The sequence below is a fragment of the Adiantum capillus-veneris genome, chromosome 22, assembly GCF_014529385.1.
Source record: "Adiantum capillus-veneris isolate H3 chromosome 22, ASM1452938v2, whole genome shotgun sequence".
NCBI classification, from domain to species: Eukaryota; Viridiplantae; Streptophyta; class Polypodiopsida; order Polypodiales; family Pteridaceae; genus Adiantum; species Adiantum capillus-veneris.
The window spans coordinates 128,659,279-128,684,927 of NC_140952.1; the positions used below are offsets into that span (position 1 = coordinate 128,659,279).

Sequence of the window (25,649 nt, forward strand, 5' to 3'; positions counted from 1 at the left end):
ACTGTCAGCTCATCAATAACCCTGAAACCCAAAGGGGACATCAGTGACCTTATTTAATCGAGGTAATCTGTTGACAAAAGAGCGGAGTGACTCCCCTCTTGTGCAAACCCACTACACCAGATTCAACCTTGCTGAGTTCGGGGTTCTACCGAAGTAGACTATGCTAAACCGTATGCTTTAAGGTAAAGTTCCAAAATCAGAGGAGTATATGCTAGGTTCTCCTCCTCCATCCACTTCGCATCTAATGCCGGATAGTTCTTGAATTTAACCAAGAACCACCGAATCACTTAACCTTTCATCTTTCTTTCCTTGTGTGCCAAAATCTATTCGGGAACATGTATCTCCTCGCTCTCTTCCACTTCGGGTTGCTCTTCAGGCTCCCTATCAATTGGCACCTCACCTTTAAAAGGTTTTATAGACTCACATGGAATGCATTGTGAATCTTCAAAGTATCGGGCAGCTTGAGTCGAAAGGAGAAATCATTTATCTTTTCTTTAATCTGAAAAGGGCCATAATACCTAAAGCTAAGCTTTGAAAAAAGCCGCTCCTTTCTTTTTCGTTTCCTTAGACGTGCCTTCTCAAAATGTAAGAGCACCCACTTGTCTTCCTTTCATTTCAAGTCTCGTCGATGTCAGTCTGCTGCCTTCTTATGTAGTTCTTGAGATTTCTCTAAAGCCTCCCGAACCTTGGCAAAAGCAGCGTCCAAGTCCCTCGTGTACTGGTCGGCTTCAAAATCCTGTCTTTAGTGCTGAGAAAGGGTGGAACCTTCGGAGCACCTTCAATTATCTCAAATGGCGCCTTCCTCGTCGAAGAGTGAAACGTGTTATGTAGGCAAATTCCACCGAAGGCAAAAATCTTTTGATCAAAGATGTAAGACTTCAATAAATCAGAACAACTGAATTTGCAATTTCAGATTGTCCATCTGTCTATGGGTGGAATGATGACAAGAACTGCAACCACGTGTCAATGTTCTCCCAAATAGCCCTCCAAAACAAACTCGTGAATCAAGGATCTCTGTCAAAGACTATTGTCTCAGGCATGCCATGTAATCGAAATATTTGTACAATGAACAATCTCGCTAAATGGTCCGGCTTGAACTGTTTTCTTCACTGGAATGAAGTTAGCTTGCTTGCTAAATCTGTCAATGACAGTCTAAATGCCATCGTGCCCACTCTGTGTCTTTGGGATATGAAAGATGAAATCCATTGCAATACTTTCCCAGGGGCGGGTGGGAATGGGTAAAGGCTGTAGTAATCCCTGTGCCTTATGCCTATCAAACTTGACCTTTTAGCATACTAACCAACTGCGAACAAAATCTTTCACATCCTTCTTGAGTCTCGGCCAAAAGAAATAATGCTCCACACCTCTCAAGGTGGTGTCAATGCCGCGGTGACCCGTAAAAGATGGACAATGGCACTCAATCAAAAAAATTTCCCTCAACGGCTGTGTAACACAACATTGTTTCTTCATCAAGTAGCCATCCCGTATGGAATACCCTGGCACTATCTCCCCATTCTATATCCGAGTCTAAACATCGGAAAAGTCCGGATCGGTGGCGTACTCATCAACCATATCCTCAAAGCTTCTATGATGGATCGCGGAAATAGCCAAACGAGGGGCTTCCGAGACAAAGCATCTGCTTTTGTCCCTGAACATGGACAATCTGGAAGTGAAACTGTGACAAGATGTTAGCCCACCACATCTACTTTTCCGAAAGCTGCGTTTGTGACAAGAAGAAGCGAAAACTCTCATGATCAGTAAAGACCGTGAAATCGGCTCTGAGTAGGTAATGTCGCAACTGAGTAAGAGCATGGATCACTTCCAATAGCTCTTTCTCATAAATTTGTGCTACCAATTCTGGCCTTGAAAAAATTATGCTTTCATAAGTAAACACATGGCCTTCTTGCATTAAGACCGCTCCCAGCTAGGACCACAAGCATCACAATAAATTTTGAATGGCTTTTGCGAGTCTGGCAAAGCCAACACTAGTCCAGTAGTCAGTTTTTCCTTAAGTGTCTAAGAGGCAGTCCCCACGAGAAAGGGACTCCTTTCTGAATCAATACATGCAAAGGGGAAGGTACCTCTGCAAACGTCCGAATGAACCGCCGGTATAGTAAGAACACAAGCCCAAAAAGCCTCTAACTTCATGAACATTCTTCAAGTCAGGCCCAATCGCGGATAGTCTCAATCTTGGCCGGGTCCATCTGTACTCCTGCTGCTGAGACGACGTGTCCTAGAAAGTGTATCTAGGCAAGAAAAACTCGCTCTTTTTGGCATTGATAACTAATCTGTGATCACGCAATGTCTAAAAGACCTGTAGCAGACAATGTCGATGTTCTCCTTCATCCTTGGGAGAAAACTATAATATCATCAAAGAAAGTGCTCACAAAAGATCGATGCTCTCGGAAAATCATGTCCATCATTCGGTTGAAAGTCGTTGGAGCATTGGTAAGTCCAAAAGACACTCTTCTTGGACATGAGTTGGATAGTCACTTCAGGCATGCCTCTCTCAGAGTCTCTTGGCTGCGGATTACTCCCTATCCAAGCCGGCCTCAAAGATTGCGAAGTTGGTTGCCGCGGCAGCAACAGTTTTCTCTCGCTAATTCCATGAGGATTGTCTCATGGAATGTACAGGGTCTACATGGACCCCAGTTTCTACGCCAGAGGGGTCGCTTGCGACAAGAGCTTCAAATATGCCTTGTGCGTGGCACAAAAGATATTCTTATGCTTCACGAGCACCACCTTTGTGAGAGCCGTAATTGACGTTGTGGACAGATCTTGTGTGGCCATTATGAGACTTTTTGATCTACTGCTTTTTGGCCTCGTGGCATTCAAGGAGGTGTATGTATGATTATTGCGGACTCATGGTAGCGGGCCATTGTGGGCATAGGTATTATTATGTCTAGCCGAGCCCAATGGGTCACCTTGAAGGTTAAAGGTATCCTTGTGGGCTTCTTGAACGTTTATGCGCCCAACCATGCGAAGTGCACAGGCTGAATTTTGGTCACATATTTTGGAGTCCTTGCCTCACGCAAAGCAATGGTGCATTGGGGGCGATTTCAACATGCTAGAAGACCCCTCGGATAGGATTGAGGGCAGCTATGCTACTGATCACACGGCTGGGTTGGCAGCTTGGAAAGCCTATGTATGACTTTGAGGATGGCAACATGTAGGTTTTGTACAGCCCTCACATAGCCTCTCTTTCTCTCGGTTTGACGGGGGTGTGAATCTATCCAGGATAGATTGTATTTACGCTAGTGACTACATCTATGACATGGGCGGTTCAGTATGCATTTTGGCAGGGACTACTTTTTTTGATCATGCGCTGGTGATTCTTACTATGTCAGAGAGACAGAGGAGTGACAATATTATGCTGCGCATCCTAGAGAGGATTTTTCTAGATACGGAGCTCAGAGGGCAGGTTGTGGTGCTTTGGATAGTGAGTAGACACAGAGAGGGACTCTGCTGCTAGAGCAGCCACGGGCTTTATAGACCTTAGTCGTTTCTTCCTCCAAGAGTCGGCAGCTCTCTTGGCAACAACCAGGGAGGAGAAGAAGCGACTCCAACAAAACATACTTCCTTAAATCAGATAGAGGAGTCACCCAGGTACTCCTTGGATGGATAAGCAGATGTAGTAGGCTCAAGAGGAGCTGACCACCGTTGAGAAAAAGCTCCACAAGATTGCCTTCCATCATCAGGCATCACAGTGGGCTCAGGTTGCGGCATGCACACACTAGTGTTTGCCAGTTGAGGAGGCCCGATGAGTCTGTTGCTAAATAGCTCGAGGATATGCACGCAATTGCTACTGACTTTTACTGTGAGATGCTTTCAGTCGAGCCGTAGTCAAAGCATCGAGATGCATGCAGAGAGCAAGTGTGGGCACAAGTTTGTCTTCGTACTTTCTACAGCCAGCCAGTACACTTGGGGTGCTACAGCTTGGTCCACACTCACACACCCAGCACTTCTCTTTTAGATGTCTTCCGTCAATAGGATGATTGTGATACAGGAGGACTGACCTACACTCCAACCCGCCACAGAGCTTGTCCCTTAGAAGTGGATCAGAGATAGAGAGTGGTGTTGAGAGCTCATCTGCAGCCTGACATTGATCTGCATCTTCGAGGCTTGACCCGTCCCACTGGCAAAGACTGTTCGTGACATTTGGTTGCAGCTGATCCATACACTCAAAGGCCAGTTTGAGAGACTCCGAGGCGCATGTGGGAGCGCCACGAGGCCTTCTTGCGACTATGGCAACCACGGCCCTTCTTCACCATGGTTGATGGCACACCTAGATGGTAGTACCGTCCACCCAATCTGGCTGTTTCCTCCTCCCATATCTTGATTCAGCCATCATTGTACATATCTTGCCTTTTCATTGGGAGTCTCCCTACATTTTGATGTAGCCCTCTCTAGTAGGAGCAGGTTGTAGCCCATTAGGCAGTTTTCTAAAGTAATGGAAGGTCTCTTTCTTGTAAGAAAAAAAAAAACTACTGCACGGCCTATGTATACGCTTACAAGGGTGCTCACTGTCCTAAACCCTAGAAGTATGAGTTACAGCTTGTCCATGCACATAGGGTTAGATGTGCATGTGCACTTGATTGTGAGTGTGAAAAGTCAGGAGAAGTTGTAAACGACAGCTCGATCATTAAAATAAAGAAATACCATATGGGCACACGTAGTGTGTCACTTGATAGGCAGTTATATTCACAGTTGGTTTTGGGTTCACACTTGAGCGGACACTCTTGACTGAAGGACCGAGGCCTTAGTGCAGAGACCCATGAAAGAGCTCATGAGATAATCAGGTGTATACTTTCTCCATTGTACACCTCAATAGCCCTCATGTGATTGCACCCCTCCCCATATGTTTTAAGATGATGTATTATGTGATGCTAATGATGATTATGATGAGGAGTGGGGTACGCTTACACACCTACCCACTCTAGGTATCCTCATTTATTTTCATTTTTACGTTCTATAGACATTGTAGTAGAGTCACACATGGATGTAACCTTTTGGCCTTTTGAAGGCGTTAATATAGCATTTCATTGTTTTCTCTTGTAGACTTGAAAGAGAAAAAGATCTGAGATATATTTTCTTTGTGTTCATCATGGCAAGATCACTGGAAAATCTACACAAGGTAAAACAGTTCAAGAAAGGCCCAAATATTGTTCACAATAAGGGAATAAATGAACTGATACGTAGACACTGGATAACTAGATAAGATAGTAAGATTGAAAGATTACCTGTACAGGCCAAGTAGCCCCCACTGCTGGTAGTTCAACTACGAGAAGAATTCTTGGATTGCCCGTCCATTGGAAATCAAACTCTATTGTAATTTCGCCCTGCCTTGACTCTATTTTCTCCATGTCTAGAATAAAATAATTACTTGAATCATCCTTTATGCACGTGGAACTTTGCATAATAAATTAATAAGAAAATCTGTTCAACACCGTAAGAGGACACACCAAAAATCTGGGGCACCACTGGGCCTAGCATAAACTTTTGAATCCTGAAGGATACGGAATTGTCAGCCTTATATGAATCTAGTGTAGATTCCAGCCAAGTTACCAAAGGCACAGATGCTGCCTGCAACATCAAATGAAACATAATATTTATGAAAACCAACTTAATCATCATACGATAAACAACTAAAAAAAATTCCTTGGGGCTTAACATCTAAGTCGTCACCTCATGTGACATTTAACAAAAACCATACCCCTGAATCAGATAGTCAAATAGAATTCCTCCATGCTATTAACACTTCTTTTTATAGTTGATTAAACAAGCTCATCAGGCCAAAGGATATTCAACAATATGCCCTATTGACTAATTATGAAGACCATAATATGCCCATAATTTTCTTTGCCAACATATTCATCATTCTTCAACTTCCTTGCTTTTTCCCTTAGCTCAAACATAATCACGGCACTTTTTCTCAATCGTGTTGAGTGTTATTATTTAAAATCATCAAAACAAAGCAATCTAAAATTCCCATCGAACATGATAGAAGCAATTCAGAATAAGAAAATCCACATCACATAAATACGAGAGCTAATAAATATAATATAAATGTAGCGAAGATAATGTGTCGTGCTCTCTATAGTGGGTGCTCCTGAGTGCAATGTGCATAAAACCTCACTCCAACAGCATGAAAACACTAAAAACACTGTAGACAATGAACAACAAAGCAAACAGAGTGACTCAACAGAAGAACCTGAACAACATGGGACTCGACTAACACGAATGAACCAGTACAGACTCTCGCATGGCAGCACACTCAGGTCCAAGTCTAGAACTCACAAGTACAATGGGGGTGTCTAGGCTCAAAAGTGCAGGGATGGTGCAAAGTGTTGTGCATGAACTCAGGGTCACTAGACTCAAGACGCTCGACCATACAAAGTAGATGATGATAATAACGACTCCAAACAGCTACGGATAGATACAACCATAAAGAGCCACCAACGGCTCACAAAGCTCCAATCTAGTGAAGTCTATCTCCAAACTGTGGTCGTGGTGTGATCTGGCCCCGTGTCGGCTAGGCTACCACCCGAATCCCTGCCACATGTCTCTACTCAGGCGAAAGTCCGTCCAATGTGAACTCCAGCCCAACTGTAACTGTCACAAGACAGGCACCATGTGCCAATAGAAAAGAACAGACTAAACAGACTTTTAACACTTCAATAACAACTGAACTGAGAGAGAGAGAGAGAGAGAGAGAGAGAGAGAGAGAGAGAGAGAGAGATGACACACGACATGGAGTGGCGGAATTCCACCCCAGAGAGTATTGGCCCCAAACCTTGGCACCCCTTTCGGTATTTCTTTATATTGCATCAACACTGTACAAGCTGCACCTTCTCCAGGAAGCATGCCAGAGAATGAGCCCTTAGCACATATTTAAAGGCCCTACGCCCCAAAAACAGCTTACATGAAAATCCTTTAAAACTCAAAAGCTTCTGGTCCAAAAGCAATGCCAAAAAGCTACCAACGCGATTTGCGGAATTCCGTACAACTGTCACGTCATCAATCAGCACAAAACACGCAGCGTCATACAACTGCCACATCATCAGTTTTGCGTGTGTATGTGTGTGTGAGTCCTGCTTTATTTTAATCTCTTTATGTCACTGGGGCCCCATCGGATGGGGTCTTCATAAGTTGTAGGACTTCTTCTTTTGTTACTTGTTCTTCTTAGGGTTTAGGCCCCTCGGCCGGCATCTGTAAGTTGGCTCCATTCTTCAGGGCTTTGACACGTTAGCAGTTTGTGACATCCCCCCTTCTTGAAAGAAAGTAATTGCGATTACAGCATATCTGCAAAACAACTCAAGTTAGCTCAAAAATTTCCGAGGGACAATCACTTTGCTCTTTTTGTTAAGGAGTTAGCTTCTCCTTTCGTCCAGATTGGAGCTCTTGATATTCTGGCGTAGTAAAATTAGCCATCGCAGCCAGACTGCCACGGGTGTCTTGATGCACTAAAATTACATACCCAAGCAATCTCATCCAATTAGGAATATTCAATGGTTGGCACATCACAATGCAACACAAATGCTCACATATGCATGTTACTGAAGGAGTACGAGCGGAAGTGCGACGCGAGAGAGAGTGCGAGAAGAGGAGCACGACGATATGGTGAACTCGCTCTACTGTAATGTGTAGAGCATAGTGAGTTCTTATTAGGTATTTACAAAAGAATGTGTACATACCTATCGGCCCGCCCACTTACCTGGGCGACCACATTGGGCTTTATACCCCAACAACCTCCCACTTAAAGTCCAATGTGGTACTTTAAGTGTGAGAGAAGCTACTATACAAGCTAATATACAAGAGATGTAGAGAAGTGATGTACTACCCTACACCTAACTGCTTGCGAAAATGCGCAAAGCTCTCTGAGGGAAGTCCTTTTGTAAGTAGATCAGCAGGATTTTCTGTGGTGTGAACTTTGACAAGCTGAAGTTGCTTATCCTCGAGCATTTCCCTGATGAAATGATACTTCACATCCACATACTTTGTCTTTGAGTGATAAACTGGATTGCGAGCCAATTGTATAGCACTTTGACTATCACAATATAACACAGGCATCTCTTCTTTGATTCCCAAATCTGTTACTAGTCGATTAAGCCAAATTGATTCTTTGCATGCCTCTGATGCTGCAACATATTCAGCCTCTGTAGTAGATTGAGTAACACAATCTTGTAATCTGGAACGCCATGATACTACTCCACCAGCCAATGTAAAGACATACCCTGACGTATACCTTCGGTTGTCTAAGTCACCTGCATAATCTGAGTCTGTAAAACCCTTTACACTTAGCTCCCGACTCCCATAGCATATACGCATACTCTTTGTAGCTTTCAGGTATCTCAATATTCCTTTCACTGCCTCCCAATGTTTCTTGCCTGTGTTTGACATGTATCGACTTACTACTCTCACTGCAAATGCAATGTTTGGGCGAGTAGCAATCATTGCATACATCAAACTACCCACTGCAGACGTATATGGAATCTTATCCATTTCAGCCTGTTCTTCCTCAGACACAGGACAATCTTGTTTGCTAAGTTTCACATATGGTGGCAATGGAACACTCAATGCCTTTTCCTTCTCCATATTGAAACGTTGCAAAACCTTGTCAATATACTCTGTTTGAGATAACCAAATCAACTTCTTTGATCTGTCTCTCTAAATGCGCATACCAAGTATATGACTTGCCTCCCCCATGTCTTTCATGTCAAACGATTTTGCCATCTTTGACTTCAAAGCTGAAATTTCTTCCAAGTGCTTGCCAGCAATCAACATGTCATCCACATACAAAATAAGGATCAGCCAACTGCCATCCTTAGCCTTCTTTGTATATAGACAGTGATCGAACTCACTACGTTTGTAGCCTTGAGAAAGCATAAACTTGTGAAATTTATGGTACCATGCCCTCGGTGATTGTTTTAAGCCATAAAGACTCTTTAACAACTGGCATACCAAATCTTCCTTGCCTTTCTCAACAAACCCTTCTGGCTGCTGCATGTAAATTTCCACATCTAAATCACCATGCAAGAACGCTGTCTTGACATCCATTTGGTGCAACACCAAATCTAATATGGCAACCAATGCAAGAAAGCATCTCAATGTAGTCATCTTGACCACCGGAGAGAAGACTTCATCAAAGTCAATGCCTTGTTCTTGCTTAAAGCCCTTGGCAACAAGCCTTGCTTTGTACTTTGGCTGACTATCGTGAGCGGTGATCTTATACCTGTAAACCCATTTACAAGGTAGAGTCTTTTTGCCCTGTGGTAATTTAACTAGCTTCCATGTCTGGTTTTTATATAGAGCTGTCATCTCTGACTACATGGCCAATTTCCAATTCCCGAAGTCCTTCATTTGCACCGCTTCCTTGTAACATGAAGGCTCATTGCAATCAGTCAGCATGACATAGTTCATAGATGGAACAAACCGATCAGGAGGTCGCGGGATACGTCCAGATCTACGCAAAATAGGTGGCTCAGGCTCAGCCACAACCTGTGCTTCCAATCTATCCTGTCCTTGCTCCTCTTGAGCCCTGACATTTTGTCTTGCACGTGCAAGTCCATCTTCTTGGAAGACAACTCTTCTAATCTCCTCAACCCTCTCTGGTTTAGAATGATATTTGGCTTCATTAAAGTGAACATCATTGCTGCGGATAACCTTTCTGGATTCGGGATCCCAAAGTCTGTACCCCATCTCACCAGAATTACCATAGCCTAGAAAGATGCACTTTCTACTCTTTGGCTCAAGTTTGTTCCTAAATTCCTTTGGAACGTGAGTATATGCCTCACAGCCAAAGACTCTGAGATGCTTGTATGAGGGCATTTTGCCTACCATACCATCTCTGGCACTGAATCCTTCTGCAAAACCTTGCTAGGAGATCTGTTTATAAGATGAACAGCTGTTGATACAGCTTCAGCCCAAAACCCATTTGGCAGTTGTGCATTAGACAACATACTTCTGACCTTCTCTTGTACGGTCCTATTCATCCTCTCAGCAACACCATTTTGAGGAGGATTGTAAGGAGCAGTAAGTTCACGTTTTATACCTTTTGACTCACAAAAGTCCTGAAAGGCCTTTGAAACATACTCTCCACCATTGTCAGTGCGTAAGCATTTAAGCTTCTTGCCACTCTGATTTTCCACAAGTGTCACAAACGTTTTGAAAACACTAAACGCTTCATCCTTGTGCTTGAGAAAGTAAACCCATACTTTCCTCGAGTAATCATCTATAAATGTCATAAAGTAAGAAGCTCCCCCTAGAGATAGGTTAGGCATAGGTCCACACAAATCACTATGAACAAGTGCCAACTATGTATCTCTTCTACTGCTTCTATGCTTATGTGGCTGCTGTGTTTGCTTACCATACAGACAATGTTCACAGAATTCAAAATCATTAAATGAAAAGTCAGGCAAATAACCAGAACGAGACAAGATTTCCATTCCCTTCTTGGACATATGTCCTAACCGGCTATGCCACAAAGAAACGTTCGGCTGCTCGGTTACATTGATTACATTTTTAGAGACATTTGATACATAAATCATGTAAAGTCCTCCAGACTTTACTCCATGTGCTACTATCATAGAACCCTTGGATATCTTCCACATGTTCTGTCCAAAAGTGGTGACGTAGCCAGCATCATCAAGTAAACCTGTGTTAATCAAGCTCTTTGTAATTGCGGGAACATGTCTCACATTTTTCAGCGTGAAAGAATAGCCATTCTGAAACTTCAATTGAACATCTCCAACACCTAAGATCTCACATGTCTGCCCATTGCCTAGCCGAACATGATCTTTAGTGGTCACATAAGAGGTAAACCACTCCATGTTTGGAGACACATGAAGTGATGCCCCTGAGTCTATAATCCAGTCACTCAGTGCATTTCCATCAGATGCTGTAAGAAGAGCTGAGTCCATTGTATTCTTCAAGAAGTAGATGTCTCCTGACACTAGACTGTCATCCTCTGCAACAGTGTTTGCCACATTTATTTCTTGAATCTTCACTAAGGACTTGTTCTTCTCACCATGGTCTTCAGCTTTCTCTTTGCCTTTTTCTGCTTTCCATTCTCTGCAGTCTCTTTTCATGTGACCCTTCTTGCCACAATGGTAGCATTTTATGTCACTCTTGCCTTTAGCACTGCGGGACTTGCTACGAGACTGATTCCTCTTTCCACCTTTGTACTTTTCTTTGGTCCTTCCCCTGACAACTAAGGCTGTTCCTTTACCTTTGTCCATTGTCTTTCTGTTGGTTTCTTCAGTAAGCAGACTGCCTTCTACACCTGCTATGGTCAAACCATCTAGAGGTGCAGAATTACTCAAAGCTGTGCGAAAAGTGTCCCAACTTTCCGGCAATGTGATCAACAGGAACATAGCTCTAACAGGTTCATCAAACTTGACACCTTGAGCTGACAACTTACTGTAGATGGTGTTGAATTCATTCAGAGATGATTGGACATAGGTGTCCCTTCTTTCATCTTCAAGTCAACAAGCTTTTTAAGCCAGTATACCTGTGAAGCTACACTCTGCTTCTCATAAAGATCACTCAGCTTTGTCCATGCTTCATAAGCCGACATCTCGTCTGCTCTACAGGAACAGGGTGTAACCGGAACGGTGTTCCGGAATGGGGGGGAACAAGGCGGAACGTGAGGTGGAATGGCAGAACATGGGACGGAACAGGCAAAAGTAGGCATTTTGGGGGCAAAAAAGTAGACATTTGGAGGCAGATTTGGGGCTATTTGAGGGACATATTTGGGGTAGTTTGAGGACAAGTTTGAGAGCAGTTTTGGGGTTGTTTAGGAGTCGATTTGGGACTAAGCCGAATGGAGGTAATTCAAGCCTTACGACCGTTTCAGCCCCGTTCCTGTTCCAGGCCCCCCTCCTCTCCGTTCCTGACCCGTTCCGGACCATCCCGTTCCCGTTCCGGGTAACTATGGTTTGAATGCGAGAGAGGTGGTCAGCCATGATGTATGCTTGCGAGGACGGAGGACCACCTCGAAATCAAACTCTTGAAATAGAAGTAGCCACCACCACATTCGACCTACGACTTGCAGCTTACTAAGCAGATAGCGCAAGGCATGGTGATCAATAATAATTGTGAAGTGGACCCCTGTGAGAAAATTTTTGTAGAGTATACACAATAGCCAAACCTTCCCTTTCTGTCGTGCTATAGTTGCGCTCTGCTTTAGTGAGCAGTTGACTTGCATAGTGAACAGACCGATCTAGGTTGAGCTCCTTGTTAGGTTGAGTCGGCACAACACCCATAGCCAATTGACTGGCATCCGTATACACATGAAAAGGGAGAGATCAATCGGGGGCAACTAGAATAGGTGCTTCAGTTTGGTGTTTTTTGAGCTATGCAAATGCTTCAGCCTCAGACTTTGACCATTGAAAGGGTACAAGATTTTGCAGACATTTTCACACGGATACGGGATGGGGAGACAGTAGTGGGATATTCCATTCGGGATGGCTACTTGATGAGGAAAACCATGTTGTGCGTTACACAGCCGTTGAGGAAAAAGGTTATAACCGAATGCCAATGTCCGCCTTTTACTGGGTCACTGCGGCATTGCTACCACCTTGAAAGGGGTAGAGAGATACTTCTTTTGGCCGAGACTCAAGAAGGATGTGGACGAGTTTGTCCACAGTTGCTTGGTATGCCATAAGGTCAAGTTTGACATGCATAAAGCACAGGGATTGTTACAGCCTTTTCCCATACCCACCCTTCCCTGGGAAAGTATTGCAATGGATTTCATTTTTTATCTCCCGAGAACACAGAGTGATCATGATGGTATCTAGACTGCTATTGATAGATTTAGCAAGTAGGCTCATTTCATTTCAGTGAAGAAAACAGTCAAGCCGGATCACTTAGCGAGACTGTTTTGGCCCAGATTTTCAAATTACACGGAATGCTCGAGACGATCGTCTCCGACAGGGACCCCAGATTCACGAGTTTGTTTTGGAAGGCAATTTGAAAGAACATTCGCACGCGGTTGCAGTTCTCGACATCTTTCCACCCGCAAACTGACGAGCAATCTGACATTGTCAATTCAGTGGTTTTGAATTATCGAAGTCTTCTATCTCGGATCAGAAGACTCAATGGGAAAAGTATCTACCTTTGGTGGAATTTGCCTACAATAACACGATACACTCTTCGACGGGGAAGGCATCATTTGAGATTATTGAAGGTGTTGTGAAGGTTCCACCCTTTCTAAGCACGAAAGATAAGATTTTTGAGGCTGATGAGTACACACGTGACTTGGACACGGTATTTGCCAAGGTCCGCGAGGCTTTGCAAAAATCTCAGGAAAGACAAAAAAAGGCAGCGGATCGCCATCGTCGTGATTTGAAATTGAAGGAGGATAATTGGGTGCTCTTATGTTTTGACAAGGCACGCCTGAGAAAGAAGAAGGGAAAGGAGAGGCTTTTTCCAAAGCTTAGTATGCGATACTACGGACCTTTCCAGAAGATCAATGATGTCTCCTTCCGACTGAAACTGCCTGACAAGAGGATTCACAATGCATTTCATGTGAGTCTCTTGAAGCCTTTTAAAGGTGATGTGTCTGAAGATGGGGAGCCTGATGAGTAGCCCGAAGTGGAAGAAAACGAGGAGATCCTTGTTCCTGAACAAATTTTGGCACATAAGGACAGAAAGAATAAGGGTAAAGTGAGAAGGTGGTTCTTGGTTAAATTCAAGAACTATCCTACATTGGATGCGAAGTGGATGGAGGAGAAGGACCTAGCAAATACTCCTCAGATTGTGAAACTTTACCTTGAAGCTTTTGGTTCAGCATAGTTTGCTCCAAATGGAACCCCGAATTCAGCTTGGCAGGGGATCTGGTGGAGTGGGTTTGCACAAGAGGGGAGTTACTCCGCTCCTTTGTCAACGGATGCCTCGATTTTTTAATACTAGAGTCAGTGATGTCTCTTTGAGCTTCAAGGATACTGAGAGTTGACAGTATTTTGTTGTATGACTTTATGAAATGGAATTCCAAATTATATGAGACTGATTTGTTCTTGACTTGTTTAAGTGCAGGAACTAATAGACGAAATGACTGCAGATTTTGGTCTGAATCATCTTGATAGACATGGTTGCAATAGAGATTAGTCAATTGGGCATCTATGAGGTCCTGAGTGGATCTAGATGCGATTGCTAATTGCATTGCCGATAAATCATGGTCTGAGATCCGAATGAATATTGAATGTGATTCGTCATGTGATGTCCTGTGATGTCAAGTGATGTCCTTGTGATGTCCTGTGATGTTACTGTCGATTGGTACATGTGCTAGATGTGTGTTCCTAGTGCGTCGGTACTAACAGTGAGTGTCTCCTAAGACAGTTTATGGCTTCCGTCTGTTTTGCAGGCATAATCGAGGGCGATTACAATGCTTTCATGAGGGGGGTATGTCACAACTCAGTGACGTGGCTGCCCAATACACACACACACCTCCCCTTTGGCTAAGAACAATCCCGGCACGGTGGGCTGAAAATTGCTGACGTGGCGTTGCAATACGGACATGCCCGCAATTTGCGAAAATGGTGACACGTGGCAGGTCCGTACAGACTGGCGCAGATTTTGCAACGCTTTTGGCGGACTCTTCTACGGCAGCTTTTGGGGCAGATTTTTGGCGCAGCTTTTATTGCTTTATTTTACGCAATAGCGGAGAGAGAGAGAGAGAGAGAGAGAGAGAGAGAGAGAGAGAGAGAGAGAGAGAGAGAGCTTTTTATTAAGCCTTGCTTTATTTTCTCTCAAGAGAGAGTTTGTGAGAGAGAGAGAGAGAGAGAGAGAGAGAGAGAGAGAGAGCTTTTTATTAAGCCTTGCTTTATTTTCTCTCAAGAGAGAGTTTGTGAGAGAAAGTTAGCTTTTGATTTTTACCAGCTTTTGGGGCTCTGCTTTTGGCATCCCTTGTAAACTCTTTAAATAAGTAGTTTGGGCTCTCACTTCTCAGAGCATCTGGACGCAGAGTCTGAGAGTGAGTCCCAGCTACTCGCTTGTACTTTGAGTTGCAGATTAATACAAAAAGAAATATCGAAAGGGGCACCAGTCTTTGGGGCCAATATCTCTAGGCACGGAACTCCGTCGGGCCAGTGTCGAATCAATTGTGAACTGTGAACTGTTTATTTGTGGTGTCGCAATAGATTCTTGACTTGGAGTGTCCAAGTCTGTTACAGATTCTTACTATGACAGATAGACAGAGGACTGGGAGTGCAATGCTACACATCCCCGAGAGGATTCTTTTGGACAAAGATCTCAGAGAGCAGGTGGTGAAACTTTGGACCGAGTGTTTGGGCACTCAAGGCACCCCTGCTAGTAGAGTGGCCACTAGACTTGCTAAGCTTAGTCGCTTCTTCATCTAGGAGGCTGCATCTCACTTGGTTGCAGCCAAGGAGGAGAAGAAGTGTCTAAGACGGGGCATTGCTTCCATATAGCGGATGTAGGAGTGCCACCTAGACATTCCTTAGTTGGAGGAGCAGATGCAGCACGCTCGACAGGAGCTGATCACCATTGAGGAGCGACATCATGAGTTTTCCTTATCGGCAGGCATCTCACTGGACCCGGGTGGGCGACAGAGTTACTAGGGAGTTCTTTGAGACTGTGGGGTCTTGCCATGCGCGCACCAATGTTAGCCAGTTGAGGAGACCAGACGGGTCATTTGCTTCAGAGCCTGAGGATATGCGCGCAGTTGTGGGAACAGATGCCTTGCCTAGTTACTGAGGAGATTCATCAGAGACTAAAGATGCATCTACAGCTAGAAGATCTCCATGAGGCCCTCAGGGCACTCCCCAGAGGTAGTGCCCAGGGGAGGGATGGTTTGACTCCCAACTTTTTCTTGGGAGTACTAGGAGGTGCTTGGTTTAGATCTTTGTAGTGCATACCAGCACATTTTGCACACTGGTGAGATGCCTAACAACATGAGTGAGGATTTGATTTACCTTATCCCCAAGGAGGGTGGCTCCTTGGATGAGATTCGGCAGTGGCGGCCCATCACCATCCTCAACTCAACCTACAAAATCTTGGCAAAGGCTCTCAGTTTGAGGATTCAGCCGCTTCTTGAGAGCATCATTCATGAGACCCAAATAGGATTTGTCAAGAAGCACAGTATCCTTGACAACATTTTTACCTTTTGGGAGGCATTGGCCCTCGCAAGTCTCCGAGGCCAGGATTTTGTGATACTCCTTCTCGACTTTGAGAAGGCTTACAACAGAGTTGACTGGAGGGCACTCTGCGCAGGATGGGGTTTTCAGATGCTTGGATCAGAGGAGTGTCAGCTCTTTGCAGATGTGCGCAGCCAGGTGCTCTTGGCAGAGGGAAGATGGGAACGCTTCATGCTCACGCACTCGGTTATTCAAATTTGTCCTCTTGCCCTCTTCCTCTTTCTCTTCTATGCTGAGGCGATGAGCAGATTTCTGACTTCACAGGAGGATGGCTTGCGTGGTACTGCTTGCTTTATCTAACTAGAAAAATAATTTAAATGAATTATTCGAATTTTAAGTGAGGGTTTTTCTCACTGGCGACATCCGAGTACAAATATTTATAGTGCGTCATTCAGAGTAATGACGGAAGCAATGTGAACGGGAATATCTGTAAGGCCACCAGGAACGGGTACTTCTGATGTGTCACATCAGATGGTGACACATCAGATGGGTGTCAGGGAGCATCGAGAACAAGTATTCGACCATCCGGGAACGGACATCTCTGATGTGCCATAAGATGGGTGACATAGAGCATCGCGAAGGATATTGTACCGTAAGTTCGGTAGGAAAGAACTAGGTGAGGGTATTCCTAATGTGTCACAAGGTGGGTGACGGGGGCATCCGAAAGGGGATATTCCACAGCCGAGAGGAAATTCCAAACTGTGTTAGATTTGTGCACAAGGATGAGCAAGCACTTGAATGAAGATGGGTTCAAAGGAAACTTTAAGCATCTGTGTATGTGGCTGCATCTAGGGATGCCTGGGAAGTGCAGTGCAAGCATTGTTTTCAACGTACATGGTTTTATTGAGTTTTTGGGCAGGTTCATACCATTTTTAAAAGCAGGTCGGCCACCCACTTAATAAGTGGACAGCCACCTGGTTAAATTACAGCAAAAAAACCCCAGCACTCATCTCCCTCTCGCTACTCAAGCTGAACGCCAACCGATCTCTCTCTGGCTACGCGTCCCCTCTATGCTCTATTTCTGCCGAGGAGGATCCTCCTATTATTGACGGACTACCAGAAGCCATAAGAGCAGCCTCGTGCCCTCAGTTCTAGGGGTGGGAAAGCTGCAGCATGACAGAAAAAGGCCAGCGCTAGCTACAAGAAGGGGTTGCTGCATATTTTCAGCCGCAAAGATGATGCCTCCGGTGACCCTCATGGCTGCCCCAAGAGCACGAGAAGTCGCCAGGACCAAGTATGTGAGTTTCATCACGAAGAAGTGCCTACAGTGAGAGTTTCCATCGCAACAAGCTGCTGTTTTTCTCCGTTTTCAGCCCATAAACGTCATAGACGGGGCTGATTTATGAGAAGGAACCCGAGAGCGCACCTATTCTGTGTGTAGGATTGAAAGAGAGGATTCTCTGTGCATAGATCTCTTCTGGGGAATTTCTTTTCGAAAACCGAGTTGCGTTTCGAGCGTCGAGACTTTGGAGGTAACGTTTTTTATGTTATGATCTCTGAGTGTTTTGTTTGCAGGTGTATTACCTCTTCACGAGGGAAGGCCGGCTTGGATGGGGAGTAATCCTCATCCGAGCAACCTCTAGATAGGCGCGTCTAAAATGACTGCCCCATCCAAGCCCAAGCAGAGCATGCAGTCCATAGGGCTACATCCTCTGTCCAAGAATCCTCATGTACAAATACATAACAAGGAGGGTGCCTACAAAAAAGTGAACCATAATGTGCAAATACACAGCAAGGAGATCTTTGAGTGTCTTCAAAAAGTGAACCACAATGTGCCTACATCCTATTGCATTTGGTGGCGTCACACTGAGCTTGGCTAGAGGCCAAAGTGTCTGTATCGAGTCTGTCACCCCTAGTTCTCCCGTGTGGTGTGAGAACTCTAGAGCCTGCAGTTGGAGCCCGTCAAGAGCTAAGTACAAGGTCCACTCTATGTGATCTCTGCCACACAACGGGAAGGAGAAGCCGACTGCTGTATCCCGAGCCTTGATACCTCTGGCTGCTAGAAAGAGGACGTGAACTCGGAATCAAGCTGCCTCCAAGTCGGGGGATGGGACCTTGAGGAAGCGGGTGAAGCTATAGTCAAGGGAATCCCACCGTCGGACAATGTCAAAACTGGTCAGCCGACGAGGGACTGCCGCAAAAGGAGAGACCTGTACCACAAGTGACGCCCTCAAGTAGAGTTGTCCCTCCGAGCCATTCTGCTCGTAGCGAAAGCACTACCCAATGAGCGGCGAGCGGCAAATGAATGTCCAGTCCCTTGTGTCGGAGGAGTACGGGATGGGTTAGGTGATGAGGAGAAGGGGGGAGCAAGAGGAAGGGGGGGAGGAGGTGGAGGGGGTGGAAGGGGTGAAGGAGGCTGCTGAGAGGGCTCCGTAGGTGTCACAAAGTGATGACATGGCATGACCACCGAGACAGACACTTGTGGAAAGTGACAAATAGAATGCTATAAGTTGTTCCAACTTATGGGGTCCCGTCTGATGGGACCCACGGGACACTAGCACACTATAAAAAAATAATGAAAATGCGTGGACCTGCTGACCTAGCACCGCTGTATGGATGTCTCCGTGATTTACGGGCTGATGCTGACGCGGCACAGCATACGGATTTCCGGATTTTCTGCCGCAAATCTCGTTGGCAGCTTTTGGCACTAGCGCTGGAGACCAGATGCTTTTGGGATGAAGTTTGTTTGGAACTTGAAGCTTTTCACGTTGTGACAGACTTGGACACCCCACGTCAGCTTTAAAGAGAAAGTCCAGAACCACCAAGAAAGTTCTTCAAAAGATCTTCTTCCATGGCAAAGTCTCCACAAAGCCCAAGCACAAAACCAATGTATGTCTTATCCAATCCCAAGATTACCCAAGTAGCCCCAAGCCATGCATTCACACGAACTTATTTCCGCATTTTGTACAAATATGTTGCATCCATCTGTGCATGTATACAAGCACTATGTCCACCAAGGTGTACCCTCACTGCAAGAGAAGGACACCAAACCCGGTACAAAGCCACGTGCACCCACATGTGCACTATCAACATGAGAATCCTCCAGATTTCAAAGGCAAGGAAAATTAAGTAAAAAATGAGGCCATCGATGAGTTCATAATAAAGAAAGTGATAACCCACCTTGTAAAGTGTTTAGACATTGTCCCAAATCACACACTTTGGAGGTAAGACCTACACTATCTTCATGCATCAAATTCATCTTTAAGAGCACTATGTCATTGTAGCCTATATTAGACTCCCGGATTAGATTCCGTGCTTCTAGCGTAAGCTTCACCTTCCTAGGGTGTCTGTTGGGGTAAACCTTTAGCTTATATTCACAATGAGAACAAACCCTGAAAGCCAAGCATGCACCATTTGTGTGCATAGTCACACTTTCCATGTGGAACCCTACAAGCCTCACACATACTACTCATTATAGCCACATGCTATATTACAACCCACGTGCTACTTGTTGTAGCCCACATGCTATTTGCATTTTTCTAAATTTGACGGGAAATTATTCATTTTGTGTCAAAAACCTCTATGCTGTGAATGTGATTGTTCATTATTATGTGTTCTTTGTGCTAGCGCATGCTTTGCGACGGGAGCGCACACAAATAATCAACAAGCTGAAAATAAACAAACTTTCAACCAGAAGAGTTGAGGAAGAAGATCAACACACTATTTGGGACCAGAAGAAGGGCAGGTCCCCCCCCCCCCCCCCCCCCCCGAGAAAGAATCTTTATTAGGGAGAATCTTTTTACAAGCACAAAAACCGGAGAAAACCCCTCCATTCTATTCTCAGACTCGATGGTCGTTCCTTCCCGTGAGGGAATATCCGAGAGGCAAGCTCTCAATCCTTTTTTCATCTGTACTCAGAGCCGAGATTCCACAGAATATTCCGGATTCCTTCCCGGAATCCTGAGCGTAGGCCAGGGTCTTCTTGCTCTTTCTCCGTGACGGAGTCCCTGCAAAAACACAAGCATAAAACAACTATTTGTAGTACGTATTCACAATCACTACCTGTTGCTCCGAGTGCGGAAAAGCAAGATAGTCACAAGCACTTCCAGTTTCTCGGCGGTGGAGACTCTTCAGCGCTGGCTATAGTTGTTCTGAGATAGAGAACGTTGACTCTTTTTAAAGGTCTTGGGGGCTGACAAGAATAGAGGAAAGAGGCACCTTGGGATGCACACCAGCCAAAATAGGCCTAAAGAGAAAAAATTTGCTGGCGGCAGCTTCTAGCGAGAGGAGGGAGAGAGAACGCTGCTGTTTTCAGCCATACGGGCAGCATTTTGCTTTTTTTTTAATTAAACATTCCTTTAATTTTAAGTGGGCTGCCAGTCACTCGTTAAAAAAATGTGAATCTGGAAAAAACTCAATAAAACGGGGTGAGCTGAAAATTGATGCTATATAATCACATTCCAGGCAGCACAGATTCAATGCAAACACCGATTCCTTGCAGGAAAGCATATGCTTTTCCCAGAAAACACTTAGAAATATTCCACTTTAAAAAAAAAAGGTTCTCAGAACTTATCTTTACTCTTGTGCTTGTGTCTTTACGCGTATTCCTTTTTCCAGTTCGGGTTTTCTACCTGACCAACAAAATATTCCCTTTTTGATGCTCTCGTCACCCATCAAGTGACACATCAGGAATATCCGTCTCCTGGTCTCTGGTACAACCCGTTCGCAATGCTTAATGTCACCCATCATAAGACACATCAGAGTTGTCTGTTCCTTATGGCTTTTAATAATTTTCGTAGATCTACAATTCCTAACCATACGGTTCAAGTGCACACATTTAAATCTCCTAATTTCAATGAAAAGAAATTACTCAAGAAAATAAGAAAATAGTCCATTTAGCAACACTTTGAGGTTGTATTGTCTTATGAGATGGGCTTTGCTATCTATTTTACACGCGTAATCGAGGAAAATTTCTCTTCCTTTAAAGGGGGCATGTCACAAAGTGATGACGTGGCATGTCCCTAAGGGAGGAGCAAGAGCCGAGCTAGAGCTTAAATGGAGTAGACCGAAATCCGAGTTGAGTCATGTGTGAAATGAGACTGGATTTGCCGAACGAATTGGGTTGTTGATGTTGCAGTCCATATGAACATGGTGATGTGGCGATTGGATTCTAGGTGCTTCCCGATAGGATTACGAAAGCAATTTACATTGAAGCTTTTGGGTGCCATTTATTGTTAGCAGTTGCTTTTAGGGGTGACTTGTAAAAGCTGAGCCACAGCGCCGTCAAACATGAGGCCTTGGGGGGGGAGCCTCTGCTGACATGCAAGTTGTGGAGTAGATTAGAGGCTCTCACCAATAGTTATAACTGTGAAGATTCAAGCTTATTAGGTTAGTTCTCTCTTGATTTGTACATCATATTGTTTTTTAAGAGATGAATTATAAAGTATGCATCCAGTACATTCAAATGCACTGAAAAATATTAAGAAAAGGCCAACCAAGCATGACTAGTTTCTACATCAATAAGCTACTCAGTTTCTGCTCTATAAAAGAGAAACGAGGGTCTCTTGGATTATTCAGTGTGTGGATGTCTCCTCCTCCTTGGGTTCTTCACCCCCAAAATACATGGGAGTGCATCAAACCTCTTCTCTTGGTACAGACCCCTTATCTGCTGTTGCAACAGATCTTCAGAGCATGTGTCTATGCAACTTTAGCAGGAAGACTTTTCATTGTACTTGTAACAACTGATGAGAACAGGGAGATACCTGCAAGGACCAGCTCAAAATAAATATTGCGAGTTGCTGTGGTATGATTATTCGAGTATTGCATACTTGGAAGATCTCTCTCTGTGGTCTATAGTAGAAGTGTATTCCACTTTTGTCTCTGGTGTTGTAGTACTTTGTCTCCCCCAATTCTGCTGAGGTGGGAGCATGATTAACGCTCACAAGAGTACAACCCACTTTGGGATTGAGATGAAGATTGTGAGGGTATTAATTAGTTGATAGATGAGGATTATCTTCTAAGAGTAACGTTTTCTCATAATATTTTTAAGAATCCCGGTATATACTGCTAGGGTCCCTTTAGGTTGAGTAGCTATAACTGATCAAAATGTCAACTTTGCTCAATCAAAGGGTGTGATGATTCGTGCAAGAAATGAAGGGGATTTTTGGTCTTGAATTCCAGTAATTGTGTTCAATTCTAGGCAAACAAGCATTAACAGGTATTCGAATTAGGGTTGCAGAGAAACTCACACAGCTTGGAGAAGACGAAGGAAGCTAGAGTGATGGGCGTATATACAATACACGGAGGAAAAAACCTTCTAAAGAGGGAAAAAATGCCCCGGCGGTCCTATTGTGTTCACACACATCACTACCACATATATATGGTAACAAATCCCCCTTGGAGTGATGCGGTGAACGAGAGCTGGCACATCAGTAAAGGGAAGTGCCATGCCTTGAGGACATGATTAGTCACAAAGGGGAGTAAGCCCAAAGCTTTACGGACAATGCCTTTGTGAAAAGATTTGCAAGGTGTCCTGTGTTGGCACATAAGCCAAGCTGATCTCTCCTGCTAAGAGTCTCTCCCTGACATAGTGGTAATGCATCTCAATGTGCTTTGTGCGAGCATGAAAAACTAGGTTCCTCGCAACTGCCAATGCGCTCTGACTGTCAGTGTAGATGTGTTGGTAGTGTCCTGTCCAACACCCAAATCAGCCATAAGGCGTCTGATCCATACACACTCAACCATAGCTATGAAGACTGCCCCGTACTCAGCCTCACAACTCGAAGCGGCCACAGTAGGTTGCTTCTTGCTCAACCATGATATACATGAACTGCCAACCATGAAACAAAAACCACTTCTGGACACTCGCGTGTCAAAACAACCAGCCTAATCTGAGTCTGAAAAAGTATGTAAGTCTAGCGGCAATGATCCCCCCTTGGAATAAAACAAGCCAAGAAGTAAAGTGCCACTAAGGTAGCGAAAAATCCTCTTGACAGCCTGCCAATGCTTAGACCCTAGGTATGCATAAATCTGCTGACCTATGAGACTGCAAACTGAATATCTGGCCTCGTGTTGCATACATAAATGAGACATCCAACAACAGTTTGGTAAAGAGTGACATCATCAGGATCACCAGCGTCATGAAGACTCAATTTCAAACATGTTTCCATGGGAGTGGCAATAGATTTGCAATCCTCGAGTCAAAACTTACATAGCAATGTCTCTATGTAACTTTTCTGACACAAGGCAATACCACCATCACACTACTTAAACTGTATACCCAAGTAATGATGCAACAGCCCCAAATCTTTCATCTTGAAAGTAGCATTCAAATCAGCCTTAAATTTAGCAATATGTCTCTCATTTGATCCAGTGATCAGCAAATCATCTACATAAAGAACCACAATGAGAAGTGCATCACCCTCACGCTTTACATACAATGTGCTTTCTGTTGGACTGTTACGAAAGCCTTGTTTGACCAAATGAGTGTCAGCTTTCTCATACCAAGCACGAGGAGATTGCTTCAACCCATACAAAGCCTTGTTACATTTGCACACTTTGTCCTCTTGTCCTTTCTTGACAAAACCGCGAGGCTACGTTACATAAACTTCCTCAAATATGTCACTGCATATAATTTTTAATTTACCATATTCTGTATAGTTGCGTTTCAACTTGTAAAATCACTTTGTACCAATGGCCTTTTTGCCAGGAGGCAAATCACACAAAGTCCATGTGTCATTTTCTATAAGTGCATCATATTCTAATTGCATGGCAGCCATCCAATTTTCTGAATTCTGTGCTTCATCAAAAGACAGAGACTCCTCAACATCATGTAAGCTAGATACAGCCAAAGCATAACAATCTGATGCATAAGATGCATGATGAGAGCCTGAACGAGTACGACTAGACAAAGGTACATCCAATTTACTGTCACGCAATGTATGCACCAGCCATTTTGGCATACCTCTAGCCTGCTCATTTTCTCATCAAGTACATCATGTACATCTGCATCAGTAATAGGCTGATCTGTAACATTTTCGGAAACCCCCATAGGTTGTACATTTGCCTCATTGGAATTTATATTCGAACTTCCACCACTAAAAAGAGGCAACAAAGTGTCATAAATGTCCTGTGAGCTTACATTACTGTCTCTAGTACATGACAGCAAGGGCTGAACAGAATCTTCCACAAACACTACATCCCGTGAAACCAGAATACGCTTTTTTTGCGGATGATACAACCTGTAACCTTTGCTTTCAGCACTATAACCAAAAAAAATACATTTGACAGCCTTATCATCCAATTTTCTACGCTGTGTTTGTGGCACCAAAGCATATGCCAAACAGCCAAAAGCACGCATGTGCTCAATAGAAGGCTTCTATCATGCCATGCTTCATACGGAGTAATAGATTGCAAAGCTTTCGTAGGACACCTGTTTAGTACATAATTGGCACACATGATGGCCTCAAGCCAAAAAGAATGCGGCAAAGCTTGACTTTTGACCATACATCGTGCCATTTCCGTGGACTGTTTTTCCTCTCAGCAACACCATTTTGTTGAGGTGTATAAGGAACTGTACGTTGGTGTTTTATCCCACGACTAGCCAAAAATGCATTAAATTCATGAGACATATACTCCCCCCCTAAATCAGAACAGAGAGTGTCCATAGTACATTTCGATACATTTTCAGCCATAGCTAGAAATTGTTTGAAGTACATAAAAACTTTGGACTTCGCTTTAAGTGGAAATATCCATGCATGCCTCGAGTAATCATTAATGAAAGTCACAAAGTAAAGGTAATTGCCCAAGGACGGAGTTCGCATGGGCCCATAAACATCACTGTGCACAAGCTGCAACCTGCATGTGGCCCGAACTGAACCATCCTTTGGAAACTTAGAACGCTGCATCTTACCCAAAATATAGCCTTCACAAACATGTTTGACAGGTGCTTCAAGAGGCGGCAAAGAAGCAACCATATCAGATTTTTGCAAACGCAGCAAACTGGCAAAATTCGGATGACCAAAACGTGCATGCCAAAGTTTTGCACCTGAAATAGTCCTTGAGTCTGCAACTATATTTGCAAAATTTTGTCCACACTTGTCATACAAAGTGACCTTATACAGCCCACGGCACAAAAGCCCAGATGCAACAATTTGATCACCAAAACTGAGATCATGAACTGTACATCTGTCATCCACAAATTTGACTACAAGTCCAAGTCTAGTAAGTGCAGATACAGACAAAAGATTCTTCTTGATCCCTGGTACATAAAGTGCATCAACAAGTGTGAAAGAACTTCCATTTACAGCAGTAAGCACAATCTTTCCAACTCCTTGAACCGGATAAGAGGCATTGTTGGCACAAGCAACTGAATTCCCATGAGGGACAGACTCGAGAGAGGTGAACAATTCACAATGTGAGATAATGTGCTTTGTAGCACCACTATCATAATACCACACATGTGAATCTGCAAAAACTGACATGCATGCATCATGGACAGCAGGATTGTAAGTGCACTCTGCACTAAAAGCCCATTCTGCATCGACATCAGCATCA

At 44.1% G+C, this 25,649-nt stretch overlaps 1 protein-coding gene across 1 annotated transcript in view; it reads right to left on the minus strand.

Moving 5' to 3' along the window:
- The window catches only part of LOC147430206 (synaptotagmin-5-like), a 123,028-nt gene that overhangs the window by 79,512 nt on the left and 17,867 nt on the right, over positions 1-25,649 (minus strand). Inside the window, exons 4-5 of the mRNA XM_086494703.1 lie at positions 5,463-5,583; positions 5,241-5,365 (exon numbers count right to left, since the gene is read on the minus strand). Of these exons, the coding sequence (XP_086350829.1) occupies positions 5,241-5,365; positions 5,463-5,583 (246 nt within the window). The remainder of the gene's footprint in view (positions 1-5,240; positions 5,366-5,462; positions 5,584-25,649) is intronic.